Source organism: Copadichromis virginalis, linkage group LG5 (assembly GCF_057382275.1).
Source record: "Copadichromis virginalis isolate Kocher_CV1m ecotype Utaka linkage group LG5, C_Virginalis_male_GT1.1, whole genome shotgun sequence".
NCBI classification, from domain to species: Eukaryota; Metazoa; Chordata; class Actinopteri; order Cichliformes; family Cichlidae; genus Copadichromis; species Copadichromis virginalis.
Window position 1 is genome coordinate 24653986 of NC_140622.1, and position 12377 is coordinate 24666362.

The 12377-nt window shown below is 40.6% G+C and overlaps 1 protein-coding gene across 5 annotated transcripts in view; it reads right to left on the reverse strand.

Moving 5' to 3' along the window:
• kcnab2a (potassium voltage-gated channel subfamily A regulatory beta subunit 2a) overlaps nucleotides 1–12377 on the reverse strand; it is a 100908-nt gene that overhangs the window by 35777 nt on the left and 52754 nt on the right. Inside the window, exon 1 of one of the 5 annotated variants that reach the window (XM_085456922.1) lies at nucleotides 3908–4959. The exons of the other annotated variants lie outside the window; for them this stretch is intronic. Coding sequence (XP_085313048.1) covers nucleotides 3908–4119 — 212 coding nt within the window. The 5' untranslated portion in view covers nucleotides 4120–4959. Of the gene's footprint in view, nucleotides 1–3907; nucleotides 4960–12377 lie in introns of those variants that run through there. 5 annotated transcript variants of the gene reach the window in all.

Consider the following 12377-nt stretch of genomic DNA (forward strand, 5'->3'; position numbering starts at 1 on the left):
TACTGTGGATTATGCTTAGTATTTACTTCAGAGTAGCCAAACTGTACTGCTGCATGTTTGTTCTGTTCAACCACCACGGCTTATTTATGATTCATATTTTAAGGGGGAGTGCAGGCTGTGGAAAGCTGGTTCCCTGATGATGAGAGCCCTCAGAAGGCAGGAAAACGTCCCAGCAGGCTCCCACACTCACGACGCCCCAAATCTCACACCCACAGCTTTTGTCACCCGAGCCGTAGCGATGCATGGTGTGGTATTTGTGTAGTGAAATAGTGGAAAAAAGAAACACTCATACTCATTATTCTTAAAAACAAAAAACAAATCCTTACACAGACTAAAATGTTGCCAGAAACGAGCACCGCGGATGCATCTTCAATCTTACAGTCACAGCTAATAACATTAAAGCTGTATGGTGATAATTAGTGTGTAAATGTTTCATTTTCAGAACTCTGAAAATTGACACTCGACTCACATTTCGCTTTTTGTAACAGTATCTCTGCCATCTGCTACATTAAGTGACTTCAAGGTGCACTAAACAAAGACACCCCCCAGGCTTCCAGGCTCCAAGCTTTTTCTTTTTTCCATTATCGATAATGACAATTTCACACAACGCAATTGTGGGATTTAAATGCCATTCGCTTACACAACACTGCCAGTAGTTATTTACTTTGGCTGGGATTCACTGTCAACTTTACAACTAAAAGTGGACCTCCAGACATGCGAGGAATCCTACTGACAGTTTGGGCTAAGGCGAATTACTTGTAGATTTACACCAGGGGAGGAGATGAGTCAGCTCTGATTTACATGGCCTATGCAGTAAACGACACCGAGTGCAACACAGCATAAGTGTTTTGTAGCTGATGCGGACTGTGGCAAAGAACAAAGAGCATGCTTAGAAATATATCTCTCTAGAGCGCAACGGTTTAAGATGAATTCTTACAGTTTGACTGCACAAAGCACAAAAATGGCAGCCCAGCGGAAAAGCGATACGTTCAGAAACCCATTTACCTCAGCATTACTTTGCAGCAGTTTATTTGCAACATAGTGGGATGTAAAACTATCTCTTTTGAAGGCGAGTCAGCCAGGGTTTGGGTGACTGAGTGAGGAGCTGATAGTGGACTGTGAATGGCAGGGATCTTATGGGATTGACTCTCCACCTGCACTGCCTGCCCAGTCTCACAGATATTCTTCCATTCCTCGAGAAGAACTACTTTACATAATCACAAGCCATTTTGTGTGCGTCATTAATTCAGTCCTGACTGAAGGCATTTAATCATTCCTTAGAAGAGGTGCAGGCTCTCACAGTCCCGCCTGATTATTTTAACCAGACAGACAAAGTGTCTCATTTCAGAACTACAGGCAGCACAATAAAACCGCTGCAATCCCTCCATCCCGGAGGAAGGAGACGCTCACTTTGATGATTTTCTTGGCCTTGTGGGGAGAGGTCACTCCTCAACCTGCATCCCTGCCCACAAACAAATACCGTCTTGGTCCAAAGTTGCCATTCAAGGAAACGAGAGGACAGCATGCAAATGAAGCTAATGTGAATTTCACACTGCTATTCTGCAGTGAGGATACTCGGGGAAGTTTTCTTGGGTGGATAAGGCAGCTTTAACTGTATTCTTTTTGGGCCACAGTTATAAAACCACCAACCTCTTCAGCTGTCAAATCAGCATAATGAAAAATTCAATCTTCCTTTAACAGAGAGGAGAAAATGCTTAAGGATAAAAAGCAAAATGCAAGGCCATGTTAAAGGGCTTACAAGCTTCACCTCCAAGAGGCATGTTTCAAAGTGACATGAGCACAGATCACTCCAGCCAACTGTACTTCCTCGTGGGCAAAGGGCCTACACCAGCATTAACCTTAGCAATCTCCCTTTCTTGCTTTCACTCTCTTCCTTCCTTCCCTTTCAGTCGCATCTCTTCAAAACAAAACCACAAACACTATGCTGTAGCCTCAGTCCATGATTCTTTGAGCCTCATGCTACATTTAGACCTGCATTACCTTCAGTTTACATCAGATATGGGTCTGGTTCACAAACACCAAGCCTGTTATGTAGTTTGGACTACAATGAGGAAGACAAGAACACAAACAGCCACTGGCCCCCTGAGCTGAAAATGATTTTACTCATTCACTGTCATTAGCCTCAATAATGACGCCAAGACGACGAGGCTGCCGCTAGCAAATTAGATGCAAAGGATTGTGATGTGGCTTCTGAAAACAGTACTGAGGATAGATGTGTTGCCTCCAAACAGCTCTCCATGTTGTCAGTCAACAATCACACTTCACATTTCTTAATGAAAATGTAAACTGACTGACACAACATTACCTTCAGTTTTTCTTGCCTTTAGATTTGAGCTTCAAAATGTTATTATACTAATAAAATGATCAGAATTGAAAAATATGTTCTTGATAGGGTATTGTTTACTTTCCTATATTGTCCTGCAAAAATCAAACATCCACGTATCGTATCAAACGTGGCTTGAGTCAAAAAAAGTATTTGACTAAATTTTTAATCACTGTACCTAAAAAAAAAACATTTAAAAAGAGAAAGTATACCTTAGCAACACAAGACTACAAACATGAAGTACATTAGTCGGTGAGTATATATAGCAGACAACAGCAACTTGCTATTTAAAATGGATAAAATGTTTCTTTAAATTTTCATACGGCTCTTAAATTTTCTTGCTTTTTCTTGCAGGCCTTTTAAATAAACTTATCAACCTTTGATCATCTTTGAGTCACATGTGGGAAAATATACAGAGAGAGTCATTACTGAAAAATAAGACTGAATCAACTGTCCTATGCAAAGTGGATCCACTGCATTAATGACGAGATTGCTGCAGTACATGATGCGCTGCACCTCACGGTGCTGAAAAGAAAGGTGAACTGCTTTTTCTCACTGATGCATGCAGAATTCTTTGTTCTGTACTATGGTTCAATTTGCAATTCACTCTTTTACCCTCAGTGCTTCAATATGCATTTAAAGCAATTCCACATTTACTATTATTCTGCTGCTTTTTCAGCCCTTTTGTCAAAGCTGGACTAATCTGAACGTTTCACTGCACATGTAGAACACATTTGCATTTTAATTTAAAGGCATTTCCAAAGGAAAACCTTTGCTAAAATGGTAAGTATGTCCTGTGTTAGATAACAAACAGTCATCAGTCTTCATGTCCACTACACGGGTTAAATAATTTGCCTTAAGTGATAGAAGAAGCTATTTTACCAGCACATAATCAGTAATCAGCTGTCTGGGGAGGTGGAATAAAATTCAATGCAGTATTTTATTAACATTTATAATGTTGCAGGCAGAACCCAAAGTGCAACGTGTTAATATTTTTCAATGATGTCAATGGCAATTTCCATTAGCATGCTCTTTCCATAACAATTGACAACTGGCATCAGTTTATTTAGTTTGTGAATTGAAATACAATCAACCTAGTTACACCAAGTTAAAAGCAATCTGCAGTGATACTTATGGAACTACCATATTATTGTTTTAAGTAGTTTTAAGTATTAAGTAGTGCACTAGAGATAATACTAGAAAGTACTAGTAATTAACTACAGAGGGAGTATTCCAGTATATCTTAAATAGAAATAAAATCAGTTAAAACTACAATCTTTCTTCATTGCTCAATAGTTAAAGTTTTGGGTAAATTTAAATAACTGATTTTGATAACTTACTCATGGCAGGTGTCATCAATCGGAAAGGAATAACAAAAACAAATTAGCACATCAAGGGGGAAAACAATACATCCATTTTTGGTGAAGTAGTCTTGGTAGAGTCACAGAATTTGACAGCCACCATCATTCAAAATCTGCTTTGATTGGATGTGGCAATTTAAATGCTGAATGTCTTGAAGTTTTGGTATTTAGCCAGATGCAAATCTGTTAAGACATGCCCTACCTATACTTCATGCCAGTCTTCACACTTTGCTCGCTGGAGGAAGGCACACTCTGCACAGAGAGTTGTCCAAGACTCCGAGCCACCATCGCCACTGCTCTGAACTTGCTGCGGGTGCCTGTGCTGGGGCTGTTGGCATTCTGTCGATTTAGCCGGTCCTCCGTGTTGCGGCTTACCCCTCCACGATGATCCGTGCACACTAATGACACCTGCATCCTGGCTTCTGGCCGACTGTCCCAACTGCAGATTCCTTAATTAAACTCTCCTCTTTATGAATAAGGAGAGGAAAACACCAAGAGGTGCAGAGCCCAAGGATCCTCTTGGGAATGTGAGACTGTTCACTCACAAGAATCGAGCTTCACACTGCGCCTCTGCAAGAAATCACTGCCCAGTCTCTAGAGTGACTGTCCAGCACAAAATGTTGCAGAAAAAACAAAAACAAAAGGTACAAGAGGTGGGAGGGCAAAGGAAATGTGTGAAAATGGTGATGGATTGCTGATCAGGTGAAAATAAAGTCCTGGCAAACGAAGTCCAAATTCAAGCAAAACATTATAGAAACCTGCAGTCACTGCAGACTTTAGACATGAAACTCAAGTCTGACACAATGCAGTGGATAAAGCAACAATTTCTTTTAAAGTAATAATAAAATTAACAAAAAAAGAAAGAAAGAAAGAAAGAAAGAAAAAAAAAGAAAAACGCTGATTCTCCACTAAGTTTTTCCTCGATTGTCTCGGGTGTCTTCTTCTTGCTTTTTCTATTAATCAGAAGCTTGCAGGCAGATTCAGAGTCTTGGAATTTCCTTTTTAAAACTGAGCTTAGTGCTAAAGATTGCACCTCTTGGTGCCAAGCTTTAAGAGTAGCAACGCGTAGATCCACACAGAGAGATTGAAAGAATAAAACACGACACACAGATCCAGGAGGTTTTCATCTCTCCTTCTAGGTCCGCCTCGGCAATTACGCTGGCTGATGCATATTCGACTCAATACTACTGCATGTTAGTAAAAGGGCAACCTCATATTCACCTCTCACTGTTGCCTGGATTAAACTTACATCTGTATGCCCTGTGCTGAGCATAAAGCAGCACGGTGCACACAGGAGAGAGATGGAAGGGGAGAGAGAGAGAGTGAGAGAGCGAGAGAGAGAGCGAGGGGGGGTGGGGGCTGTGGTGGGAGGGATATGAAGAGAAGCTAAGAGGAGGAATATTCAGAGAGCCACGGCAGCGTGAGAGAGCAATGCACTGAAATCTTGTGTGTTTACAGCAGCTCTACAAAGACAGGGTGGTGCATTTTTGTGCTCCTCTCTATCTGTCGTCTGTTGCCCTGCAGTGTGATTTCATTTAGTTATTCTGTCAGGAGAAAAAAAAAGGAAGGATGAATGCTCAAGACTGTGCATTGCCTATGGCCCCAGAAAAGGGGTTTCTCACGTGGGTCTGTTCAACTGCCCATGAAACATTTATTATGCAACTTTATCTATGACAATATAAGACGGGCATGTGACGCACATAGCCGTGTACTGCTGTAAATTCAGCTTGATCAAGAATGAACTGATTAAGTACAACAAAACGTCATCAATTCATCTATATTCACCACGTATTAGAAACTGATCTGATTAACAGTAACAGGCACACTCAGGTGAACGGAGGAGGAACATGCAAGAGTGAACAGTAGAAACACGATAATGGTTGCAGGTTGAAAAGTAAACAGCACATTGACTGCAGCTTGGTGAGACAGTAGATGAGAAGCACACTCTCAGTAATATAATACTGAAGCTTATCTGAGTGGATCAGCGAGTGTGCCAAGGAGATAATTAAAAGGGATGCCATCAGTAGCAGACACGTATAGTAAAGCAGTCAACGAAGAAACCCTCCATCAAAGGAATCCAGCAAACAGGCTGCTGCTAACTGACAGCTCTATTCTTAGATTGGCGACCTTTTGGTCTACTAGACTTAAATAGAGCCCTGAGGGGGAAAAGGTGGTCTAATTGAACTGAAATCTGATTTAAGTTTCACACTGTGGACAGAAAGCAGAGAAAACAAGCAACAAATGACCTTCTGTGAATGCTCCTTCCTGCCACAAAGACAGTGAGAAGTATAGAGGGACCTTCTAGTGACAAAATACTAATCATACTCAATGTCAGGGTGACAGGGAAGAGATTTGGGGACATTCCCTTCACCATCAATGTCTGCTCATTTTTAACAGAGCAGATGAATACACCAAGACACCGCTTTAGCACAGGGTATGGTTTATGCATTTGCCACCACTGTGGTAGAAACATGATGCCACAATCCACGCTGCTCTACTCCAGGACTCCCAAGAGTTGTGACATGTGGAAGGTACTGACAATTGGGAAAGGCCGGGAACACGAGCTTACGCTGTCAGACACAGTCTCTTCATAATATACATCCTCCCTCTAGGTACCATCTTCCGCAAATTTGATCTTCAGTTTCACTGTTTTGCTGATGACACCCAGTTATATCTCTCTTGCAAACCTGATTCCTCCCTCCCACCTTCCTCCCTTACAGAATGTCTATCCGAGTCAAAATCCTGGTTTACCTCTAATTTTCTAAAGCTCAGTGAGGATAAAACTGAGAGCCTCCTTATTGGCACCAAATCCAACCTTTTGAAGGCAAACCATTTCTCACTCACCATCGATAACTCCACAGTTTTCCCTTCTCCTCAGGTTAAGAGCCTTGGTGTCATCCTAGACAGTTCACTTTCCTATAAATCTCACATCAATAAGCTCACCCGTTCTGCCTACTTCCATCTACGTAACATTAACAGATTGCTTCCTTCTCTTTCCACCCAGTCTACGTCCATTTTTGTCCATAGTCTTGTTACCTGTATTGACTACTGCAATTCTCTTCTGCATGGTCTCCCCCAAAAATCCCTCCATAAGCTCCAACTGGTTCAGAACTCTGCTGCTCGCATTATCACCAGAACCCCCTCCTACCAGCACATCACCCCTGTTCTTCAGGAACTTCACTGGCTCCCTGTGAAATTCCAGATAATTTTCAAACTTCTTCTGCTCACCTTCAAGGCCATTCATAACCTGGCTCCTCCTTACCTTTCTGACCTGTTAACCACTACCTGTTCTGCCCGTTCACTTCGATCTTCTTCTTCTATCCAGCTTACTGTACCTTCCTTCCGCCTCACCACCATGGGAAGCAGAGCTTTCAGCTGCTCTGCTCCCAGGCTGTGGAGTGGAACTCTCTGCCCCCAGAAATAAGAAACATTGGTTCTCTCCCCCAGTTTAAATCCCAACTCAAAACTCATCTGTTCAAATCTGCATATTCACTGTGAATCCACTGTTTGTTAATTTTATCTTGTGCTTTTGTTTTATTGTTCTTATTCTGCCATTGTTTTACTAAGTGTTTTATCCTATTGTAAAGTGACCTTGGGTGACTTGAAAGATGCTCATAAATAAAAATTTATTATCATCATCATCATCATCCTTTACATGTACACTGAACCTTGACTAAACTCCCAGAGTCACAGGAAGTTAGTGGGAACACTTTACTTATTCAATTCTAGAAATCCACATGTTTTTTTAAAAGGAATCAATATAATCCTCTATAATCATATTTATCTTACTGCACCTCCTGCCATTTTCTGCAGACTGCCCAACTCCCACCATCAAAACTACACTGCAACTTTCAATGTTCATTTTAAGAGACCTGTAAGATGTCTAAACTAAAAATGACACCACACACACCAACGCTTTCTAATTAACAAATACAACAGGATCTACGAACCGTTACAAAAATACACCAACAAAAAATATGTTCAATCCAATAAATCACGCCTGTCACATTTACTATGATTTAATAATTCGCCACAGGCACATCTGCCAACTTTCTTTAGACTGGCAGTATGTGTTTTATTCCTTCTGACTATATCTGGAAAGCAAAAAAAGGACCAAAAGCCCAGAGAGAAGGAGAAGAGAAAAAGAAATCATCAACTATGACTGACACCTAATCACAGCATGATGACATGACTGTTCTCTTTAAGAAATGTTAGCAGGCATTGCTGTGAGCATGCCTGACAGATATTTTAGGAGTATACACCTACTGCTGCCAAGTGAAGAGCTGATAAGTAAATCCTTTCTTCAGAAAAAAAACAAAAAAAGACTTCCTAGTTCCACTTTTTCAACATGCAACACTTCTGCAGCAGAGTCAAGACAATGCCAAAGGGGAAGACTTCATCAGTTACTCATAACTTAATAAACCACCTCAGTGTTTAATTCATTACTCAAGTTTTCACTTGGATGACGCATCAAATTGCACTGCAGTGGTCACACTGCCTACTGGCTTGGTAATGAACTCCGAGTCAAAGTCATTTTGAACAAATGTGTGCACTTTCAGGATCTCCTGCAGTCTTTCATGCACACTTTCATCGGGGTTCTTTCCCCAGCACCATTATCGAGCAAAAACTGGCCTGAGCATTAACTGCTTTGTACTCATTCATCACAGAGAACATTTATAATGAATTAACTTCTACTCATTGTTTGTTGCAAGATAAATCAGTCGTGACAGATGATGTACTAAAAATAAGTAACTCTAATCTTCACATAATGCCTTAGAGTGTGGCTGTTAAATTGCTAATTAGTGACAATATGTTTAGGAGGAACACAGTAGGGTGGCTCCAACCGTGTTAAACTGTTCTGCAGGAGTAAAGAGCTACTTTTGGATTAATGCTTAAAGGAAACAACCAAACAACACCTGAAAACCTTTGAAGTTCCTACTGTTAGATCTGGACTCAGTAGTTGGTTGTTAGTTAGCAGTGCTGAGCAAATCTTATTACAGTGCCCTTTCTTGTGTGGGGGCCTTAATCTCCTCGCTTTGATTAAGTGACTGATTTGAGGATATCAAAAAAAGAAAAAAAAAGAAAATCTACTGAGCGTCTAAAATATCACAGTGAGTGAATGCAGAGGACTGCTACGGCCCTCATTCAGTGTGTGTGGGGGAGGAAGAGGAGAGATAAGCTGAATGTTCAGAGCAGAACATGTGTGCTTCCCTGATCACGACTGCAGTCGACTAAAATTCGCCAAAACCAATAACAGCACCTTTTTTCAGGCGAGAGACGACAAAGAAAACAAAAGATTGAAGAACAACATTCAGTTTCAAATTTACCATGTAACAGCTGCAAATACACACAAACGGCTATAAAAATGTATTCCGCTTCTTACAATCTTATGTCCTTTATTACTAAAACTTGGAAAAAGACCACACACACACACACACACACACACAAAATCAAAACTATTGACTATGTTCTGCTCAACTCAACAGCCTTGGTCAGAAAGAGGCTTAGGCCCATCGATATTGCTATGCCATAATGAAGCCTCAGGAGTCTGTTCTGGCCGTACAGGAGCTCAGGCAACTGCTTTCTTCCAAACTATAGCAGACATACTGCAACTAAGACAACTTCTTTAATGAACGGAACATCAGAAATTTCTCTGACCACAGAAGTACTGTTGGGTACGGTTGTGAGCACTGATTCTTCGGCACAACTGCAGTCTTATCTCTAAAAATAGGCACTGGCTCTCCAAATCAATTCCACACACTGAGCACAAAATACAAAGAATGCCCTTGGCGGCTGAAAGGGGAAAGGGACCTCCAAAATTGACATTTGTCACTGGCGTGAGTGTTACACGGAGTCTTTCACTAATTCGCTTTCAGGGGCAGACAGTCTGCGCCGAGTCAAGATCGGTACGTAAACTAGCAAGTCTATAGACCTAATCCGTCCAAGCTAGTTTAGCAAGCAAAGGCTTCTTGTAGTCATCTATAAGGACTACAACACAGATAAGGATTCCCTTTAAGCGTACAATTAAACAGGGTTGTTATCCAGCTATATTCTGATTACCCAGTCCTTCAAGATGGGTAATCAGAATATAGCTTAAGAATATCAAGTCAAAACTAGTTTAAGCGTTTCATCTCATGCTTTCTCAGACTTCTTCTATGCACATTCAGTATCTTACTGTTAATTTACAAAAGCTTAACCAGGGATCTCAGCTCATGGCCACACCTGTATCATATGTAACTTAACTCCACACACTTGTGAGGATTTGAGTAACCATGTGAAAAGTATAGCATCCCCAAGATGATGTGTGTGTGTGTGTGTGTGTGTGTGTGTGTGTGTGTGTGTGTGTGTGTGTGTGTGTGTGTGTGTGTGTGTGTGTGTGTGTGTGTGAGAAAGGGCTTAACAGAGTTAATGGAAAGAGAAGTGAGGTCAGACAGATTGACAGTGTTGATCGACAGATGCTTTTCTAACAGCTTAATGCATCCCGAGGCTGTGTCTGAACATTTCTAACTGAGTCACTATGATGAGGATGTAATTAAACAGCAGTATTCCAATTTCTTTATGTGTTATATTAGCATCAAGACTTTGTTTTCTTTCTCTACCGTTTCATGGTCTGAATGAACTCAACTGTGACAAAGATGTACTGGAGATTTGGAATAGCCATCACAGAAATACAAAGAAATGTAGAAAATTAGGTCTAGCTCTTTGGCGATTCTGGGATTTCCTGGGGAAACAGCAGAGCGATGGTCACATCTGCGAGCAACGAGTGCTGCAGTTTTTAATTCTCCAGTGAACATGGCAGATTCCCCGCAGACAGCTGGGCTCAGGAGGAGTTGTCATTTCAGCTGTCCCCGCTGACACGTCTAATGGAGCAGAAGACGATCAAAAAATAGAGGACAGGAAATCCCTGTTCTTATGTAATATAGTCATAGTGGCTCAAATTTAAAATTTTAAAAAATGCTCTGCAGGAAAACACGTTATTATATTTTAAATATGGCACATGGTAACTTTAGCATCTCATGTACAATGCTCATGTGTATAATGGGTTGTATACTTGTCTAGAAAACAAAATAACACGTTTCTGGAGCATATTGTGGAATAAACAAACCAAGTACCGATTTCACAGCCATGTGAGGCTTTCAAACCCATAATTTGAGTAACAAGGTGTGCTTAAACCAAACATAGCTGATTTACACACTATCTGGTAGGAAAGAGAAGGCAAGAGAGGGGATGAGATGAGGAAGCAGAATAATCTGGTCTGTTCAATGGGAAATCTTCCCGCTTGCCTGTGTGCATTTGTCATACCTAAGGAAATCTTCACATAGCCAAGTGTTGCTAGGCAGAAATATTCACTACTGCACACATTTCAATGGAAGGATGTACTACTCGAGCCTAGCATTCTGCTTCCAAACGGCAGCTATACTGATGAAATTGCCTGGCAAATTTTATGTATTTAACACGTGCATTGAAATTATATCACAAAATCCACTGACATATAAAATGCAAAACAGGCTGCGACTGGAGACCCATTTTAAGTTATCTACGAGCACTGTGACATCTCTGAAAATCCACAGATCTTAAGACCAACAAAGACCATCGCTTTCGAGCAAATGCCACTCAAAGTTAAGCATTTGATGGTCCTGTCACACAAATGCTGAGGAGTTAAACTGAGCTTATGAAACAGATGGTTTGTATTTTATTCTTGGCTGCTGATTTGCTGACCCTGAATGGGCTGTATCCCTAGAACATAAAGCAGTATAATATTATCAGACAGTTGTTAGTAAATCCCCAATCTTGGCATCCTGACAGGCCAAACCTTTCTCTGCCTGAGAGCTCAGTCTATAAAAATAAACTAAAAATATAGTGCATGATAGCTCGCAATATACACAAATGTTAAATATTATCAGCAGAAAACAAGAAAAATTACAAGATTCTGAGGTAAACTACAAATCCATAGGCTTGAATAAGTAGACTAAGGCAGCAGTGGATATAGAAACTAAATAACTGTTCTAAAAAGCAAAAGACAAACCAACAGAGCAAAGCATAGTCACATACCTTTAGCTACTACAACCATGACAAATATGTGGAAAAGGCCTGGAAGTGTCCTAGCATAAAGCAACACAAAGAAATGTGCTCTGAAGGTTTAATTAAACACAAAGTAAGCTGACAATTTTGTCAAAGCTGAGATTTACATTTTATAATACCGCAACACCTGCAAATGAGGACCCAGTTTTGCTGCGTTTCTGAAAAGTCAGTCAGGTGTGTAACAGAAAATGTCCCCATGCATTAAAGTTGCAGCAATCGCAAAACCACAGAAATGTACTAAAAGCTTCAGTGAACTTTCAGTCTTTACTAGGATAGGGTACCCTTTGAATGAAAAACATTTTTGGTTAAGCATTTCCAAACCATAGAGGCACACAAAAATATGCGTGTAACACTAAATGTTAAGTCTTATACCCATCATTATTCCAGCTGCCTATGGACCTGGAGTGAGAGATTTACCAGGAAGAAATGGTCGTGGTTCTATGAGAACATTTTATTTAGATATGAAATTCAACAGTTTAGGATTTGTGTGCCAAATATTGTTCTTAATTTTTAAAAGGATGCAAAATGACTACATCCTAAAGTGTCTAAAACCATGAGGACTATCTCTTGTCACTACTTGGTTTTTACTA